At 37.3% G+C, this 20,310-nt stretch overlaps 1 protein-coding gene across 1 annotated transcript in view; it reads left to right on the plus strand.

Moving 5' to 3' along the window:
• The window catches only part of Ddx1 (DEAD-box helicase 1), a 30,360-nt gene extending 11,321 nt beyond the window's left edge, over positions 1 to 19,039 (plus strand). Inside the window, exons 10-26 of the mRNA XM_042680770.1 lie at positions 666 to 738; positions 1,862 to 1,938; positions 2,046 to 2,160; positions 3,226 to 3,364; positions 5,826 to 5,886; positions 8,697 to 8,795; positions 9,757 to 9,846; positions 10,472 to 10,660; positions 11,306 to 11,357; positions 12,867 to 13,013; positions 15,136 to 15,227; positions 16,160 to 16,232; positions 16,358 to 16,430; positions 16,512 to 16,554; positions 17,573 to 17,668; positions 17,963 to 18,083; positions 18,716 to 19,039. Of these exons, the coding sequence (XP_042536704.1) occupies positions 666 to 738; positions 1,862 to 1,938; positions 2,046 to 2,160; positions 3,226 to 3,364; positions 5,826 to 5,886; positions 8,697 to 8,795; positions 9,757 to 9,846; positions 10,472 to 10,660; positions 11,306 to 11,357; positions 12,867 to 13,013; positions 15,136 to 15,227; positions 16,160 to 16,232; positions 16,358 to 16,430; positions 16,512 to 16,554; positions 17,573 to 17,668; positions 17,963 to 18,083; positions 18,716 to 18,846 (1,671 nt within the window). The 3' untranslated portion in view covers positions 18,847 to 19,039. The remainder of the gene's footprint in view (positions 1 to 665; positions 739 to 1,861; positions 1,939 to 2,045; positions 2,161 to 3,225; positions 3,365 to 5,825; positions 5,887 to 8,696; positions 8,796 to 9,756; positions 9,847 to 10,471; positions 10,661 to 11,305; positions 11,358 to 12,866; positions 13,014 to 15,135; positions 15,228 to 16,159; positions 16,233 to 16,357; positions 16,431 to 16,511; positions 16,555 to 17,572; positions 17,669 to 17,962; positions 18,084 to 18,715) is intronic.
• Positions 19,040 to 20,310: the final 1,271 nt, after the last annotated feature.

Genomic DNA, 20,310 nt, shown 5'->3' on the forward strand with positions numbered 1-20,310 from the left:
GTGGTAGAGCGCTCACCTTGAGCTGAAGAGCTGAGGGACAGCGCCCAGGCCCAGAGTTCAAGCTCCATGACCAACAAAAAAAAAAAAAAAAAGATTTTCTGTATGTTTTTCTCACAGTAATTAGACTGTTCTAAAGTTGAACTTCAGAACAGAAATATTAGGGAAGAATATAAATACGTAGGAGTTACAGTATTTCTTTCATGATACCTATTAGCCCTTCAAAAATTAACCTTTTCTATTGTACTGTCCTTCTGATTTTGCCTTTGGCTCTTGTATGTATGTTATTCTCCTTAGTTTGATCATGTTGACTGTATTATTAGTTCTTCAGGTAAACCTCATCCCATGATAATACTCAAAAACCTGTCAGATGCACCTGCTGTTATATATACTGTTGCATGCATTCAGTGACTTTTTTGACACATATGTTGCCAATTAAGAAAATTTATTTTGAGGAGTTGGAGGCTCAGTAGATAGAGTGCTGGCCAGTGAGCAAAAGCATCAGTACAGAGTTCAAGTCCTACTCTCGGTCCTAAAAAAAAAAAAAAGAAAAGAAAATCAATTTTGAAATACTAGCTACTGCTTTTATTCTTGATAATATATTTGAACATTGACTTCATTTAAGATTCTGCTTCCTGTTAAACATGCATTACTTTCTGGATTTCTAGGAATTCACTATGCATGATACCATTGGATGTTATCTAGATATAGATAAAGGACAAGTCAAGTTTTCCAAAAATGGTAAGCTCTGTGTGAATACTGTCAGCTAAATGCTGTTTAGTATTTGTGATTTTTTAAAGATTTCACCCTTTGTTCCTCTTGCCTTTCATTTGAACATACATTTATTGAGTATTTGCTTTGTGCCATGTATACTGATAAGTGCTGAAGGCAGAAAAGAGAATGTGCGGGAAGAATTTCTCTGTAAGGCTCTCATTACTGATGGGGAGTGGCAGACATGCAAATCCCATGTTAGGTGGTGGTAAGTTTGTGAAGGAGAGTGTATGGTAACAGCAGCCTGGGAATGCATGCTTTTTGATAAGATGGTCAGAAAAGCCTTTGCTGATGACATTGAATAGAAGTCAGAGTGGGATGGTGGGCTGTGTGGATATTTTGGAAGAACATTTCAGGCAGAGGGAACAGTAAATATGAGGGTCTTGAGGTAGAAGTATGGTTGAGGTTCCTGATTCACAGTGAGGAGGCCCAGGCTTCTGAGACAGAAACTATCTGGGATCTAGGTTCCTCTTGCTAGAAATCCGCTTGCTGTGGATTACCCAGTAGAGGAGGATGAGGAGAACCAGGAACATGTAAGGTCACGTGATCTAGATGAAGAAAGCATCTCTAGGAGGAGAAGCAAGCAGTTTGTGTCCAATGCTGCTGCTAGATTTAGTCTAGAAACATGGGGAGTGAGAATTAACTGCTGGATTTGGCAAGTAGACAATATCAGCCTACCTGTGTTTGTTTTGGTAATGGGTGAAGATTGCTGATTGAGTCAAATCAATAGGCAATGGAATGAAAGGAAGTGAACATACTAAAAATGGAGAGAGAAGGCAAATGGAAAGTAAGTGAAAGGAAAGGGGCTCAGGGAGGCTTTCAGAGTCTCTAATTGGGGGTGTGTTTGCTGTGCAGTGGGCAGTGGCAGTGACCTTGTAGACAAGGGGTAATTACAGTAGAAGGATGAGAGGGGGCAGTTTGAAGATGTAAAGTAAAAAAGTGAAAGCCTGGTCCTATCCTAGGTGGCACGGCTTATCCACGGGTGCAGAGGGAAAGCGTGAGCTGAGCTCAGGTGGGTTGGCAGGTTAGTGCTGAGTGTGTGGAAGTCCTTCTCTGTTGTTTCAGTTTCTCTGGTGGTGTTTGTTTCTTTAAGGAAAAGATCTTGGTCTGGCATTTGAAGTACCAGCACACATGAAAAATCAAGCTCTCTTTCCTGCCTGTGTTTTGAAGGTAATTAAAATTCTAGGTAGAAATTCATATGTTCATCAGCTGCATTTGCATTACCTTCTATGGAGCAGTTTGCTACTAGGTTAACATTTTTCTCCTTTATTTGCTAGAATGCTGAACTAAAATTTAACTTCGGGGAAGAAGAATTTAAGTTTCCACCTAAAGATGGCTTTGTTGCTCTTTCCAAGGCACCAGATAGTTATGTTGTCAAGTCACAGCACACAGGTTTGTACCTGAGAGGATATGGGTTTCTATAATGGGATGTTAGAGAAAACTCCAGTGAATAGGTTTTCTCAGAGAGAGTTCAGTTTATCTCCCTTTCTGACTTAGTTACACGTCTTTAACACATCAGAGTTGTAACTGAACCCATCAAGTCCACACACATCGAAGTTGTAACTGAACCATGAAGTACAGTTTCAGAGCTTAATTCTGAACTCTGTTTGCTTTCAGCTTAGCCGTTTAGAGCACCTCAGCCTTGCTGGTAATGGTATCTAATACATGTGCACTGGTACTTGTTAAGCTTCTTGAGTGCTTTACAGGGAAGGTTTTATTCTTCACAACAACCTTATGAAACAGTGTGTTCTCCTTTGTACAGACGATGAGCCTGAGGAATAGGAAATTGAAGTAACCAAAATCACAGAAAAAGAAAATGATAGAACTGAATGTAAATTGAAGCAGTCTAATGTGAAAGTTTATACCTCCCCCTTTGGATTTCCTGGTATATGTTTAAAGTAAACTCTGGTTTGTTTACCACAAACAAATGGGTCATTTTAATAGACATAACAATCAGTTACATTTATTGCAAAAGTAGGCTTAAAGAAAAATAGTTTGGGGCTGAGAAGGTGGCTCAACGGTAGAGTGCTTGCCTTGCATGCATGAGGCCCTGGGTTCGATTCCTCAGCACCACATAAGCAGAAAAAGCAGGAAGTGGCGCTGTGGCTCAAGTGGTAGAGTGCTAGCCTTGAGCTGAAGAGCTGAAGGAAAGCGCCCAGGCCCAGAGTTCAGGCCCCACGAACCAAAAAAAGAAATATAGTTTGTTTTAGGAATTTTGGCCTTATTTTGTTTGACTGTCTTCCATACTTATTTCCCTCCTTACTGGGGAATTGAAACCAGAAGCTCAAGCATGCCAGGCAAGTGTCCTACCATTCAAGTTGCACTCTTAGCCCTGTCTCCTGTACTTTTTGACAGTTGTTATTTAAAACTTTGACATATTCAAGCTCATATTTTATAGACAGTGGTGTTTTTAGGTGTGACATAAATGTGTTGTAATCTTTTTTTTTTTCTCCTAAGGTAATGCACAAGTGACACAAACCAAGTTTCTTCCCAATGCTCCAAAAGCTCTCATTGTTGAACCCTCCCGGGAATTAGCTGAACAAACTTTGAATAATGTTAAACAGTTTAAGAAGTATATTGATAATCCTAAGTTAAGGTAGGTCCTTCTTTGTGCTCAGATGCCTTTTTGTCATTAGGTTTAAAGTGGTTTAGAAGAACAGTACAAAAGAAAAGAAATATTTATTATATATACATAATACACATGCATCAGTAAACAAATATGATTAACTTTTATATGTAGTATCACTGTTTCCTTTATAAAACTTAAAACGAATTCCTTTGTAAGTGGTATTTTTGTTATTTTTTAAGGCAAAACCAAATTGTGGTTTTTTTTTCTTGTCTTACAGAAAAAAGTCATGGCGGGGTAGATGAATGAATAGAGGAAAAGAGGAGAATGCAGTTCTAAAATTCGATGTATATACTATGAAATTAGGAAAATTGAGGTGATGGATAGGGTTAGAGGGATGGAGGAGAATGATGAAAGGGGTGAGATTTTACTCATAAACAAATATGAGTTGTAACCCCTTTGAACAAGTACTTAAAGATAAATATAATTATTACTATTTTTTTGTCAGTTGTGGGGCTTGAACTCTGGGCCTGGGCACTTGTCCCTCAGCTCTTCAGCTCAAGGCGAGTGCTCTACCACTTGAGCCACAGTGCCACTTCTGGTTTTCTGGTGGTTTATTGGATACAAGAGACTTTCCTGTCTGGACTGGCTTTGAACTGTGATCCTCAGATCTCAACCTCTTGAGTAGCTAGGATTATAGGCATGAGCCACCGGCGCTCTGTGATAAATATAGTTTTTAAAAGTCATGGTTAGTCAAACAGTAAAATATTTTTGATGGTAATTTGATGTTTAATGTTTTTAGGAATTACTGAGCTATTTTTCTTTTTTTGTCAGTCGTGGGGCCTGAACTCTGGGCCTGGGCGCTTTCCTTCAGCTCTTCAGCTCAAGGCTAGCGCTGTACCACGTGAGCCACAGCGCCACTTCTGGCTTTTTTCTTTTTGCTTATGTGGTGCTGGGGAATCGAACCCAGGGCCTCATGCATGCAAGGCAAGCGCTCTACCACTGAGCCACTTTCCCAGCCCTGCTGAGCTATTTTTCAAAGCAACTGTGCCATTTTTGTTCTTCCTAGCAATGTATGAGGAGGGCTCTCTGTAGCCTCACTCATACATGCTCCCTGTGGTTGGGCGCGTTGCCCTCCCCACGGTGTGAAAGACCTTGTTATCTCCTTGTGACTTGGATTACTGTCATCGTTAATAACAATGAACATCTTTTCATGTGCTGGTCATCACTTGTTTATCTTAGGAGAAATGTTTTAATCTTTTGTCCATTTTATTTATTTTTTTTTTTGCTTTTTTTTTTTGGGGTCCGGTCATGGGGCCTGAATTCTGGGCCTGGGCACTGTCCCTCAGCTCTTTAGCTCAAGGCTAGCGCTCTACCATTAGAGCCACAGCGCCACTTCCGGCTTTTTTCTTTTTGCTTATGTGGTGCTGAGGAATCGAACCCAGGGCCTCATGCACGCAAGGCAAGCACTCTACCACTGAGCCACCTTCCCAGCCCCATCTTTTGTCCATTTTAAAATTGGGTTGACTTCTCTTATCCTTGAGTTCTAACAGTTCTTAATAGATTTTGAGGCATATTACTCTGTATATTAGATTTTTGTCTGAAAGTATTCTATTTTATGATTTTGTATTTTTACTCTCTTAGTATCTCTAAACTTAATTTTCAAGAATTCTAAATTTATTTTGTCACTGTGTTTTGGAATTGTATAGTGTTTAAAATAAGGTCATGAAAATCTCTACCATTTTTTGTGAGTTTTTATAACACCTTTCAGTTTTGTTCAGTTCCATGTAGAGATAATTCTTGTGTTTGGTGTAAAGAAAGGGTCTGAGTGTAGACTTTTGCATATATGTATACATTAGTCCCAGCCCCACTTGTTGAAATGAGAAAAATTCAAACATAAACGATTACTTTGAAATTAAGTCTTACTTTTATCTTCAGTTTCTAGTGTCCTTTCTTGATGTCAACCATTTTACGTAGACTTTATTCTTTTTTTTTGGTCTTGGGGCTTCAACTCTGGGCCTAGGTGCTGTCCCTGAGCTCTACCACTTGAACCACAGTGCCACTTCTGATTTCCTGGTGGTTAATTGGAGATAAGACTCTCATGGACTTTCCTGCCTGGTCTGGTTTTGAATTGCGATCCTCAGATCTCCTGAGTAGTTAGGATTATAGGTGTAGGCCACTGGCACCCAGTATAGACTTTATTCTTTTAGAAATTTTTTTACATATACAACTACATATATCTTTAAAGATAAATTGAAACTTGGTTTTAGAAGAGCTTGAATTATCCTAATATAGAAGGATACTTAAATGACCAATCATTTTGTGTACACTTAAGTGTTCACATTTTTTAAAATTACTACATGCCAGCTGTTCCTGGCTTTGCTTCTGACGTTGGAAGTATTTAGTATATAATTTCCCAGAATACATAGGATCTAGCAGTGTAAAAACAGACTTTACTGTCTTTCGGCATTATCATTTTGACTTATTTCAGGGAGCTTCTGATCATTGGAGGTGTTGCAGCACGGGATCAACTCTCTGTTTTAGATAATGGGGTAAGTTGTACTTTTAATGTTTAAAAACTTCTTAGAGGGCTGGGAAGGTGGCTCAGTGGTAGAGCGCTTGCCTTGCATGCATGAAGCCCTGGGTTCGATTCCTCAGCACCACATAAGCAAAAAGAAAAAAGCCGGAAGTGGTGCTGTGGCTCTAGTGGTAGAGCGCTAGCCTTGAGCTGAAGAGCTGAGGGACAGCGCCCAGGCCCAGAGTTCAGACCCCACAACTGGACCAAAAAAAAAAAACTTCTTAGAAACTGATATGGTCATGCTTATAATTCCAGCATTTGAGAGATGGTATAGGGTTACAAATTTGAGACCAGCGGGATCAGTGAGACCTCTTTTTCAAAGGAATAGTCTCCCCTCCTGCACCCCTCCGCCCTGCTCAGCACACAAGCATGCACATGTTGTTTAGCAATATGGTTCTGTTTTTGTTTTCTTTTCCCCTTAAGAAAAATAAATGAAGCTGAAATTAGTAAAAGGTCAAAAGACTATTTTTTATCAGAAACATCTTGAACATACCTTTTCTCCTCCAAAAGTATACAGATTGGTAGCTTGCTCTAAAATGTTTGTACAGAATTTGACTATAGATAAATTTGTTTAATCTTTTAGCACCTGATAATTTTCTTACAGTTTTCACTAATTAAATGTCACACTTATTTGGGGGAGGAATGAGGCATTTACAATGCAGAGACTAAAATTAAGGTTAAAAGTGGAGATGCAGTAGATTGCAGAAAAAAGTAGAAGTTTTAGCAGAGTCTCTTGGAAGGATGAGGAGTTGTAGATAGTTGGTAGGAGAAAAATGAGCTTACATATGGTAAGGAGAAGTCTTAAAGACTGCTCAGATACGTGACCGTGAAGGACAAAGCTAAAACTTCCAGTTGTTGGGGAAGAAGTTTGGGGAATTCTCACTGTGTTCGTCAGTTCTCTGAAGGTAAGACTTTGTGAATTATATTTTAACTCAGGGAATGAATATTCAGATTTGTCTTAGTGCCTTTTCTGAATATTTCAGTTAATCTAAATGACTTGATACTAAGTCATGGTAAACAGTTAGACCTCCCTTCCATTCCATTGGTTCCTCTATCAGTCTTATTTTGATCCCAAGTGGACTTTATTTATTTGTTGTTTATTTATTTATTGCCAGTCCTGGGGCTTGAACTCAGGGTCTGGGCACTGTCTCTGAGCTGCTTTTACTCAAGGCTAGCACTCTACCACTTGAGCCACAGTGCCACTTCCGTTCTTTTCTGTGTATGTGGTACTGAGGAATCCAACCCAGGGCTTTGAGCATGCTAGGCAAGTGCTCTTCCACTGAGCCACATTCCCAGGCCTGGACTTTATTTTTTTTTTATTGTAAATTTATTATGTAGTTGTACAGAGAAGTTACAATTTAACATGTCAGTTTCTGATAATGCATGTTGATCAATACCTCTTTCATCCCTCAATAGACTTTAGATCTGACTTGGTATAGTATAGTCAGAGCAAGGGATCATTACTACACTTGTTAGTGTTATTGTGAGATAAATGCTATTGCTTTGATATATTTTGTTTAGTAGATTACATTTTATTTTTATGCTTGGTAAGAAATTTAATAGGTTCATTTTTAGTCTTAATTTCTTAAATAGAAACAGTAAGTTTCTTGCCTCATATTTTCCAACTACAGTGCTTTCAGTAAATTAGATCTGCATTCATCAGTCATATTTCAAACTTTGAATCTGACTGAAGCCTTCGTGCTGGGTTATATTTAAGCAAGTTGGCATTGGAGTTAGAGAAGAGAACTACTTCATTTTCTTATCACCTAAAGTTGCTGTACAGACAGCATGCTGGAATGGCTAATGTTGTTATACTTCCTTTGAATGCCAGTCTGGATACTCACTACCTGAATAAACTAAATGCTTGTGACTTTAATATTCTGTACTCCTGTTTTCTTATTTAAAAAGAATAATAGACATGATTTCAAAAGAGGGACTATTTGGGGAGGAAGGCAGCAGAAAGGTAGAGGAGCAGCAAAAGAGAGGGTGTTTGTGGTTGAGTTACATTACATATAGCAGCGACATAACATAATGAAACCTACTGAAAACTTAGGGGGAAGGAGATGCAGAGAGTTATGGAGGGGATGAATATAATCAAAGGATATGTGTGTATGTAAAATCAGAATGAAACTCCTTTGTGTAATTTATGCTAATCTAATTAAAAATAGGAATAATAATAGTTGTGTACTTACCAGAGTGGTCAATGGAAATGAAACTTTGTAAGATGGTTAGCACAGTGGCTGTGAACACTTGACAAATACTTATTTTTTCCTATAATCACCAATATTGTTAAGTATAATGAAATTTATTGAGCCCCCAGTACACTGGGTACTCAAGAACTTTATGTATCTTCTCTCTTAAGTATCATAAATTACCTTGCAAAACAAAGGTACTCCTCCAATTAAAAATGAGAAAACTGATATTAGAATATTCTTAAAAAGTGGTGGTCACACAGTTGAATAATGTAAGACTGGAATTGTCGGTTCTGGTTTACTTGCAAATTCATGCAAATTTATCTGACTTTTCCTCAGAAAAGAATTTTATACATTAGCCTATATATATTATAGTTACTATCATCCAAAATCATTTGCCAAAGTCTTCACATTTATATAAAGCCAAACTGAAGTTTAATGTATGGTAATATGTATATCTCTTTCCTCAGAAATTTAACATTGACTATGATACTTCAGTATGTATGTTGTTATTTTAAGTAGATTATTGGTTCTATTTTTGGCAGTTACAATAGTTCTTCTATTTTCATTAGATGCTTTTGTTATTTTTCAGGTGGATATTGTTGTAGGTACTCCAGGAAGACTAGATGATTTGGTGTCAACTGGAAAACTGAACTTATCTCAAGTCAGATTCCTGGTCCTGGATGAAGCTGTATGTTCAAATATAGTCATGCTTTTTTAAAAAATGTGTTTACATTTTTAGAGATAAAGAAAATGTGTTGACATTTTTAGAGCTAAATAGTAAAATGAAGAACAATATAAATACAGTAGACCCTATTTATATTTCATAGTCAAAGATTCAACCAAGCTTGAATAAAAAAAATTGATTCTGCTATTTTTTGCACTATTTACATTGCATTATGATTCTGCTATTTTTTGCACTATTTACATTGCATTATGTATGCAGAATATGAAAACAATGTAAAGAATATGAGAGAGTGTTCATCAAATATTACACCATTTTATGAAAGGACTTGATATCCAACAGCAGTCTAATCACCTGTGGACTGGGAGGTGACTGTTAGTTTAAGTAGTTGAAGACAAGCTTTGATGAATCGAGGAAGATCTTTTTTTCTTGTAAAGTATAAATATTCCATGTCATTATTTCTTAATCATTCTTGAAGTCTTTATTGATCTATTATAGTTGTACTTCATGAGTTTTTTTTTTACTCTAAATGGGTATCTTTTCATAAATTATTTTTATACATTACAAATTACTTCTTTATGTCATAGTTGGAAAAGGTGGATGATCTGGAAGGCCATCAATGTGTTTGAAGCTTTTGAGATAGTCTTAAAAATTACTTTCAGGATGATCTGTTACATAGCACTTAGACTTTCATGCCAAACTCATAATTTTAAGGACATAAGTTATAATTGCATTCTTCCTGGAATGCTAGAGTATGATTTTAGATCGATAATTGTTGCTTTTCATATTTTAGTCTTAAGGAACTTGAGGTTGAATTTATTACTTTATCTTTGAATATCCAATAGAAAATAATCATTTTGAAAATACAGATAGTGATTAGTTTCTTTATCATACATTTTCAATTTGACTTAGAAGGGAAAGATTATGATGCTGATTGAACATGTGTGTTTTTCTTTACTTCCTGCAGGATGGGCTTCTTTCTCAAGGTTATTCTGATTTTATAAATAGGATGCACAGTCAGATTCCTCAGATTACCTCTGATGGAAAAAGACTTCAGGTATCAAATGACTAATGCAACTTAACAATATATATAGCCAATTGTTATACATTAATTCAGGGTCAAAAGTATTTTGCTTCAGTATCTTAGATGTTACAAAAGACGAAGTACAAGTCCTCAGCTGTTCTTTCCTGTAGAGCATCTGGGATTAATATACTTATATTATTAGCATGGCTTCTTGGTTGAAGGAAAAATAACTTCAGCTATTGACAAACAACTCCTCAGTGGCCATTTTTGAAAAGGTTGTTTTTAATTTTCTTATCCTCCCTTAGGAAGTATTTGAGAGGAATAAGGTTTTGTGAGAAGGGGATAAATAGTAACTTGGAAGACTTCTGATTTTCAAAAACCTTTTAATTTTACTTAGTTTGTAAGACTGTGAGGAAGAGGTGGCATGATTTCTTTGTGAGAGTGAGGGATTGACCTTCAGAGATGTTGGCCTGCCCGAGGTCACGAGCATCCTTGCTACATAGAATTAGGACATGTCTTTGGTCCTTGCTACACAGAATTAGAGCATGTCTTTGGAGACCACACTATCTTATTTTGACTCCACACCAGTATTAGTCTGATATTGTAATTATTGTTATAAATTAAAAGTTTGTCTGAATTTGAGGTTTCCTATTCTTAGGTGATTGTTTGCTCTGCTACTTTGCATTCCTTTGATGTAAAGAAGCTGTCGGAGAAGATAATGCATTTTCCCACATGGGTTGATTTAAAAGGAGAAGATTCTGTTCCCGATACTGTGCACCACGTTGTTGTCCCTGTGAATCCCAAAAATGACAGGCTCTGGGAAAGGCTGGGGAAAAACCACATTAGGGTAAGTACTTTGCAGACTTAATTCTTGTATAGAGTAAAGCTGCTCGTGAGCTTGTGAACCCTGGGCTCTTAATGGTACTTTAAAGTGATCAGATATTATGCTGCCAAAGAAAAGTTTTACATGCCACTGTGAAAGCTTGGAACTTTAAAATAATAGAGTTCACTGAATGAATGAGGGACCCCTTTTATTGTTTATAAAATGACTTCTGCATCAGCTTTCATGATACAATTTTTATAAGTAAATAGTATAGCATATCTAAGTTCAGCTGCAGTAATTTCCATTTTTAGCAATATTTTAATAGGATGCCCACCATAGCCTGTTGAAAACCACCTTAATGTGGTCATCTTGTCGTCATTCCCACTGTGATTCCATTTATTTTCACATAAGGATATAGTTATTATAAATACACAGTAATCTGAAAAACACATTTGTGTTTTTATTCTTACATTTGTAATTAATTGCCTTAAATCTACCATTAATGAAGGATTTTCCTGAACCTAAAAAGTGGCTTGTCTAGATTATAAAGATGTCTGATATGTGAGCCAAAGAGAAACATAGTTCCTCTTTCAAATATAATAATAATAAAATGTCTTTGCAACCACTCTCAACTTTCTCTATTCCTTTTTTATCCCTTTCTCTTGATAGACTGATGATGTACATGCAAAAGACAACACAAGACCTGGTGCTAACAGTCCAGGTAAGTTGAGTCAATAAAATGTGTTGGAAGATCTGGAAAATTAATTGTTTTTCTGTGTTGAGTTTATGCACTATCTACTCTTAAACAGGAAATTTGAAAATGAAAGCAAAAATAATGAAGTAATGGAGAGAAAGCTGTAACTCAGCTTAAAGAAGGAATGTCAGTCACTGAACTTAGTTTACTAATCTTCTGGCATCTCAATCACTGTTCATATTGATCATAGGAAATGAATAAACTTCTCTGAGACAGATATTATCTCTGAAATTCCAGAATAAATGTCATATGAGAGATTTGAGGTTAAAAGTATTTTCAGTTACAACAGTGAAAGATAGAAAAATGATCTATTCTGGTTTAATGATTTTTCTTTTTTTGGTGTGGTAAAATGTACATAGATAAAATGTACCATTTTGACTATTTTTCTAGTGGATCCATGGCATTAGTATTTGCATTGTACAGCTATCTTCACTGTCAATCTCCAGAACTTGTTTGTGTTCCCAAACTGAGACTCTCTGGACCCATTAATCAGTTTTTAGAAAACTCTAACATTAAATTTTCAATGTTGTGAGGATACTTCTAGGTATAGCTGAGACACTTTGATTCATGTCTACAAGGTATGAATGTACATCAGAATACAAAGATGGTACTAAAGCCTAAGAATTGGATCTTAAACCCACTAGGCAACATAGAATGTGTGTAGTAGGTCATTGGCAGTGGTCAGACTGACTGTATTTGCTTCTTGGTTGAATTCACTGGCAGATTTGTGACATGTATCTGAAAGATGAATTTTCTGGCAGCGCTGGTGGTTCATGCCTGTGATCCTAGCTACTCAGGAGGCCGAGATCTGAGGATCGCGGTTCAAAGCCAGCCTGGGCAGGAAAAGTCCGTGAGACTCTTATCTCCAATAAACCACTAGAAAACTGGAAGTAGCACTGTGGCTTAAGTGGTAGAACGCTCGCCTTGAGCTTAAGAGCTGAGAGACAGCGCCCAGGCTCAGAGTTCCAGCCTTATGACTGACCAAAAAAAAAAAAAAGATGAATTTTCTGAAATCTTATGTATGTGTATGCTGGACCTGGGACTTGAACTGAAGGCTTTATGGTCTCAGTTGTGCTAAGCCCTAGGCCCAGAACCAAACACACACAAATCCAAACATTGCATTTATTGAACATTTAGGTAAATTAATGCAAGGGCAGATTATGAGTAGCTCTCCATGAAAGGTAACAAAGTTTTGCTGTGAGTTTCTATTTATTTTAATTTGTGTGTGTCTTCATAAGAAATGAGGTTTTTGGTATTTTGTACCTGAGAAAGTAATGTAAAAATGTTAACAGGAAGAATAACAAAGACAAGAATGTATTGACTTGCTCTCTCTTTCATATGATGTCTTGTTTGTGGTACTTGTAGTAAAGCAGTTTTCTTAGAGTTGAGCAGTAAGTCTGTGATGAATTATATATAATCATGACAACTTGAGGTTGAAATGTTTTGGATTTTTTTGTTGTTGCTCTGATATTCAAGAGATGTGGTCGGAAGCTATTAAAATCCTGAAGGGAGAGTATGCTGTCCGAGCAATCAAGGAACACAAGATGGATCAAGCAATTATCTTCTGCAGAACCAAAATAGACTGTGATAACTTGGAGCAGTACTTTATGCAACAAGGAGGAGGTAACTTTTTTTTCACTTGAAGTAAATTATGTTTGTTTCCTCATTGAATAGATTACTAGATTCATGTAACTTAGAGCTGTGAGAACTGATTGTTATCAGTCTGTTTATCCAGTACTTTTCCATTTGGTAAGTCCCGGGGAAACAGTGAAAATGTTCTCCACACAGCTTTATCTTCTTTATAGTGAACTTGAATCCTAGTATTCTGAGGCCCTTCTGTCGCATGGGAGAGATATGAATTTATTGCTTAGCTTTAATGTTAAACGATAAAATACCTAAAGTATAAAGTATCTAAAATAATAGTAATCACTAAAGGAACAGTATATGAGGAAGTGAGACTACACTAATGAAATTAGTATAAATAAATAGTACAGTGGATTGAAGTGTGCTGGTAGACACAGGGTTTTAAACTACATGAACTATGAATCTCAGAAACATGCTGAATGAAGGACCTCGTACCCAAAAGCCCTCACTGTATAAATCTAATGATTTTTTTAAATTTTTAAGTGATTATTTTTTATTTTTAAATGATGATTTGTGGTTTAACTTGGTGCCTTGTACTTGCTAGGCAAGTACTCTACCACTTGAGCCACACCCCAGCCCTGTTTGCTTTAGTTATTTTTCTGATGGTGTTTTTGGCATAATTATCCTACCTATGCTTCACAAGTAGCTGGGATTACTACACATGTTGCCTCCATGCCTGGCTTGTTCATGTGAGATCTCACTAACATTTTCTCTGTATTGACCTTCCACAGTCCATCAGCTCTCTACCTTCCAAGTAACTGACATTGCAGGCATGGGCCACCACACCTGGTACAGAATAAAGAATTAGTCTGAACAAATGATCCCTGCTTATTACATTGAATAGTAACACATTTTCTTTCCAAGTTCTAGTAACCAGATTTTATCCTTTCCTAAATATTCTGGTTGCTTCTCCCTAGAAAACAAGTTTACCAAACCATAACTAAAAGCAAATCACAATGTATATCAGGTTCAAGAACTTCAAGGGAGGTAGGGAAGAGAATAGAGGATAGGATAGCATCCCTTCCAGAGAGTGGAAACTACTGGAATTCATGGTTCAATAACACCTCAGCTATATGCTTATGGAAGTTCTTTTTCCCTGTTATTTTGCCTCTGCATAACTGTTTTTCATGTTAGCCATTTTGAATTGATGCCTTTCAGAATGTAGTAGTGTTTTCAATCCTTTGTTGAACCTGACTGACTGTATAGCACAGTCAAGTGACATAATAATAACTAATAATTATTGTTGTTATTATTATTTTGTCGGTTGTGGGGCTTGAATTCTGGGGGTCAAGGCAAGCACTCTACCACATGAATCACAGCACCACTTCCGATTTCTGGTGTTTAATTGGGGTTAAGAGTCTATGGACCTTCCTGTCTGGGCTGGATTTGATCCTCAGATCTCAGCCTTCTGAGTAGCAAGGATTACAGAAGCTAGGATTATAGCCACTGGCACTCGGCCATAATTATTATTCTTAATGATCTCAGAGTGGTACCTACAGGTTGTGTTCAGTTCTAGGAGGTGTTTATCCTAATATAGGATAAACTGCATTCCTTTAAAAATGTTCTTTGTCTAATTGAAGAATGTCCTTTTTTGAGGACATTCTACCTACTTCCAAAGTGGTACCTCTCTACCCTACCATTGTGCTCTTTCAAAACAATCAGCTCCAGCCCAGAAATGCAATGTGATTAAGCTAGTTAGAACACCTCGAGGGGAGAAGCCAGGCTGTGGGCGCCTGCCTTTTAGGGACGGTGTGAATGTTATGGTGCTCACTTTGGGTCTCCACAAATGAGCCTTGTGCCTGCTTTTTTGTTCTTAGTTTTATAGAGAATAAAGAAGTTCTTAATTGGCACATTGCCTAATCTACTCTTGCAGATTGGGAAGGTAACTTAGAATCTTCTGAAAAGCAAATCAATTTTAATGCTCCATGTAATGCCATTTTGCCTGTGACAGAAATTATGTTACTGTGGTTTAAGGCAAGTTGAGGCATAGAATTTGTAGAATTATATGGTAGTGTTATGATCCAACTTCTATTGGCTTTTTAATATGGTTTTTAGGTGTAATGATTGCCTAAATGGTCAAATGTTCAATACTTTTTACTAGGACCTGATAAAAAAGGACATCAGTTCTCGTGTGTTTGTCTTCATGGTGACAGAAAGCCTCATGAGAGAAAGCAAAACCTGGAGAGATTTAAGGTACTAATATTTAGTTAGCTATATATTCTTACTACTTAGGAAGCGGCAATTCTAGAGTTAATCAGTTTCATTTAATACTATTAAAGCAATTCTTATCCTAGAAAGTCTGGAACACTCCTAGTCTGACATGGTGGCAGGGGTTCATCATGGTAAATGTCCTCTTCCCTGCCAGCACAGTACTACTAAATACAATTCTCTGTTTAAGAAATATCGATTGTTTTGGGAGAAGAATAGGTAATCCATGTCTGTGAGTCTTCTTTGTCTTTTTTCCTTAAGAAAGTATATAGTAATACTTACAGAAATTTAATTTGGAAATTAATTGAAGACGGACATGAAGCAGGGAGCACTGGGTTTGGGAGCATTAAGATTATGTTTCCATGCTGGACATACTTGATATAGATGTTTAAACATATTGCCTGGCCTAGAGTCAGCATGGGCCTATTTTTTTTCCTCTGGGAATTGGACTAGACCTGAACTCAGTATGTTCTTCTTTCCTCCAAATCTCTTAATTTTGCTGCACACAAATGACATCTAAATGCTAATTTGTATTTTCTTTACTTTGGGATTTTTGTCTATTAACACAAAACAGTGCAACCTTGAAGGAAGGAATATGTCAAGTAGTCTGGATTTATATTTATACATTATATTCTGTTTTATCTTTTTCTTGAATTTTCAAAATATTTCTGAAAACTAAACATCTCTCAAGTTTAAGCCAAATTTAAGCAGTGGTTTAATTAATGAATCCAATCTTTATTATCTTAAGTGGCATATTTCAGCAAATCATAACATAAAACGTCTTCAATTATGAATTTATAAACCTCTAATCTGATATTAACGTTTAGTTATTAGAGATCTCACCTAGTGAAAAGATAATATTTATTTGTATTTTTAGCATATTTTCTGACATTCCTTTTTCTTTTGGTTCTCTTTAGAAGGGAGATGTAAGATTCTTGATTTGCACAGATGTAGCTGCCAGAGGAATTGATATCCATGGTGTTCCTTACGGTAAAATTTAAAAAAAAAACAACTTTTTATGCCTGCAAATTAAATTTTAGATGCATAAAGCTCAGTACGTTTTTAAAATTTCCAACTAATGGCAGTGGTTAATAGTTGCTTTTATTTTTTTGTAGTCATAAATGTCACCCTGCCTGATGAAAAGCAAAACTATGTACACCGAATCGGCAGAGTAGGAAGAGCTGAAAGGTATTACTGTGATCTCTTCCTCCTGTTTAAGCTTCTGTGTTTCAGAAATGAAGTCTAATAAAGATTTTTCAAATCTTTTAGGATGGGTTTGGCTATTTCCCTGGTGGCAACAGAAAAAGAAAAGGTAATCTTGTCAGTGCTCCATTGAATTCATTGTGTGTGTTGTAATTTTTAGATGCTGGCAATAAAAGCCATTTGATTTCCCATTTCAGTTGGATTCAGGCAACTGGAATATAAGGACATGAGCTTTTATGGCAATTTATTCTCTTTTATTCATTGAATAAACAAGCATAGGACAAGACAGAAAAAATACAAAACAAGATTTGCCTTTATATAACTTTTTGACAAAAAATACTTAAAAATTGTAGTGTGGTACCTCAGAAGACTGCTTAGGGTGAATAACTTATTTTGATATAATTATAGATTTATAGAAAAGTTATAATTAAATTACACATTTTGCCCTAGTTTTTGATTCTCTTGTATAAAACCTATTTAGTTTTTATGGTAATCCCCAATTTTTTTTTTTTTTTTACTGTTTTTATTTATTTTTTTGGTCTTAGCACTTTAATTCAGGGCTTGGGTGCTTTCCCTGAGCTTATAATTGCTCAAGGCTAGCACTGTACCACTTTGAGCCACAGCACCACTTCCTGTTTCCAGTGAGTAGTTGGAGATAAGGATCTCACAGGAAGTGGTGTTGTAGCTTTAGTGGTAGAGTGCTCGCCTTGAGCTGAAGAGCACAGGGACAGCGCCCAAGCTGTCAAGCTGTTCAAGCCCCAACGAACAGGAAAAAAAAAAAAGGATCTCACAGACTTAACTGCCTGGGCTGGCTTTGAACTGTGATCCTCAGATCTCAGTCTCCTCAGTAAGCTAGGATGGCAGGTATAAGCCACTGGTGCTCAGCATCTTTTACCATTTTCTGTCTGAGAATTTCTACAGCTGACATCTATTTTAGGGCAGTTTTTGGATTACTCTCAAAAAATCTCAGAAGGTCTATGTAATGAGCTACTGAGTAGTAACAGTAATTGGGCAAGAAATATGTAGTTTTATTTTTCCAGTGCTTTAAGGAAGTAATTTTCTTTTTAAGTAAAGTGTTTAGCATGTACTTTCTCTACATGCTCACATTTTCGTCATCTTTAACCTAGGTTTGGTATCATGTGTGTAGCAATCGTGGAAAAGGATGTTACAACACAAGACTCAAGGAAGACGGGGGCTGTACTATATGGTATAATGAGATGCAGGTGAGATTGGAAGACATAGGGAGCATTGGGTTAATGTGGGCAATGAGGACTGTCTGTTTACAAAAGCTGCCTCTCCACCATTAACAATCTGTAACAGTGGAGAAGAGTAGTGATGGTTGGTGGGTAATACTGGCTGTAGTTGGTAAATTATTATGGGTGAGCTTTTATCTTCAGCAATCTAATTTTCATTTATCCTATGGATTCAGGTTTTGCTGGTTATTGAATGCTGTTAAAATTATAACTGTCAGAATTAGAGTTTTATTTGGAAATATATCCATTTTCTCTCTTTCTTAGCTGCTGTCTGAGATAGAAGAACATCTCAACTGTACCATTTCTCAAGTTGAGCCTGATATAAAGGTTCCAGTGGATGAGTTTGATGGGAAAGTTACCTATGGTCAAAAAAGGGCTGCTGGTGGTAAGCTTTGACTAGTTCAAAGTCTGCTTTACATGTGAATGTACCCCTTTTGAACTCGGGTTTGTGAGGAGAGTAATTTTGTTTCAACGTGCTGAGTATGTTATTAGCATATTAATGAGTATAACTACTTGTACTCTTAAACACTTGTCCACTCTTGTCTTACAGCAATTTTATTGTGTGATCTGTGTGTGAATGAGAGACAGCTGCTTAGCTGCTTCTCTCCAAGTGTTAATGTCACAAGAGCACTTGAACTTGTTACGGGATTATTAGGACACAGGAGAATAATATGTAATTTTGAACAAGGAGCCAGAAGCCGTTGCCTTAGGTGCCAGCCAACCTGGAAGGTTCATCCTTAGTTAGTTCCTGAATGTTTTTGAGTCAGGCTAGACTAGAGTTTGCAGATTGAGGGAGGGGAGGGAGGGGGGAAGGGCAGCTTTTAGTAAGGTCAAGTCAGTTATGTTTAAATAATTGGCTTAAGATTTTACAACTGACTTTCTGAAGACACCCTGCCCAGTAGTCCATTTTTATTGCTAGAAGTGATGTTTAAAGTGTTAGAATTGAGCCAAACTATTGCTGACAAGTACTTCAAGCGTGTAGTTTACATTACTTTGTGATTTGTGTGTGTGATGCAGGTGGAAACTATAAAGGCCATGTGGATATTTTGGCACCTACTGTTCAAGAGTTGGCCGCCCTTGAAAAGGAGGCACAGACATCTTTCCTGCATCTTGGCTACCTTCCCAACCAGCTGTTCAGAACCTTCTGATTTCCATGTAGACTGAATAAGATTGGAGTAATAAAGTCTGTAGTCTTAAAACTAACACAGTTGCACTGCTTCCAGGAGGCAGTATTTATAGTAACTAAGCTGTTAATGCCAACTCTTGCATGTCAAGAAACATTCATCGTAGGGATTCTTTATCAAATGGCAGTCTATGAAAATAAATTCAACTGTACTTTCATGAAGAGTTGTTTGTGTCTTCTCATAAGGTTTGTGTCTTTTTTTAAGTTACTTTCTTCTCCCCTCCTTTAAAGAATGCTGTGGGGCTAGGGACAGGGGACCCACGAGAAACCACCAGCAGATGTGCTGTGGGTAGCTTTTCCAGGGGATTATTCCTAAGGGCAGTTGTTCTTCAGGGGGGTAAGACTGTTTGGGTGCATGTAAAGCTGGAAGAGAATTGTAACGTGGGGGAAAATTATCCCAAGGCAGAAGGAGTGCTTGGTTGGTTTGAAATTCTGTGGGGTGATGTTAAAGTTATATTTTGAAGGATTGCCTTTTCAAGAATCCTTCTTTCCAAATTACACATACCCAGGGAAATAAATCACATCTGTGGGTCCTCTACAACTTAAAAATCAAGCTCAAATTCAGTTAAGAACTTAAAAACTCAGTTCTCTGGGACATACTTTCTTAAACTCTGTCTCTTGCCTAAACTACTACAAAGAAAGGGGGAAATGCCTGAACTGTTTCTTTGTGCCTTTGTTTATAGGGATTTCTTTTTCTTGTGAGAGTTGGGAGGGAATTCCTCTAACCGTAGCGTTTGCTGAGAGCCTAGCTTATTATGTATTTCTTATGTGATGGTTTGCAAACCTCTTGGCAATGAAATACTTTCTTTGAGCAAAATCTTGAGTGAAACGCAATATATAATCAGGTAAAAGCTCTAATGGAAATGCTGTTGCCTGGTGTAAGGTCTTAGTTTGTGCAGTGATTTGCAGATGCCATTTTGGACCACTTTCTGTGGAGATTTCCTGGAACTACTTTTCAGGTCACTCAGCTGTGATGGCAGCTCTTTGCAGTGCTCACCCCAGTAGTTAACTGCTTTAGAAATGGACTTTTGGTGGACACATAACCGCAAACACTGAGAGTCAGACTACATCTTTTCCCATTTCCCTCAGGCTGGAACTTGGGTGTGGTATTAGTGAGCCTGCTACCACCATTACAGAAGAGTAGTGCTTGAGGAATGACAGCAGCAGGACAGAAAGGGAGAGAGCTGTGCACCTGCTCTGGATGAACTCTTGAAATCACTCGATCTTATCTGAGCCACTAAAATGTTAGGTCTGAGCTACAGAACTTTAGCCTCTGCCCAACTAACACAGAGCACTAAAGGCCCTTGAGAGTCTGGAGGGTGTTAAATACTAATCTTTAAATGCCAGTATTTCTGACTCAGTGTGTAGTGGGATCCATGGTTGTTCCAGCTTGGGCCCAGGCTTGATAGGACAGGAGCTTGGCACCTGC

Source organism: Dipodomys spectabilis, unplaced genomic scaffold (genome assembly GCF_019054845.1).
Source record: "Dipodomys spectabilis isolate Male_0828 unplaced genomic scaffold, ASM1905484v1 ptg000066l, whole genome shotgun sequence".
Lineage (NCBI taxonomy): Eukaryota > Metazoa > Chordata > Mammalia > Rodentia > Heteromyidae > Dipodomys > Dipodomys spectabilis.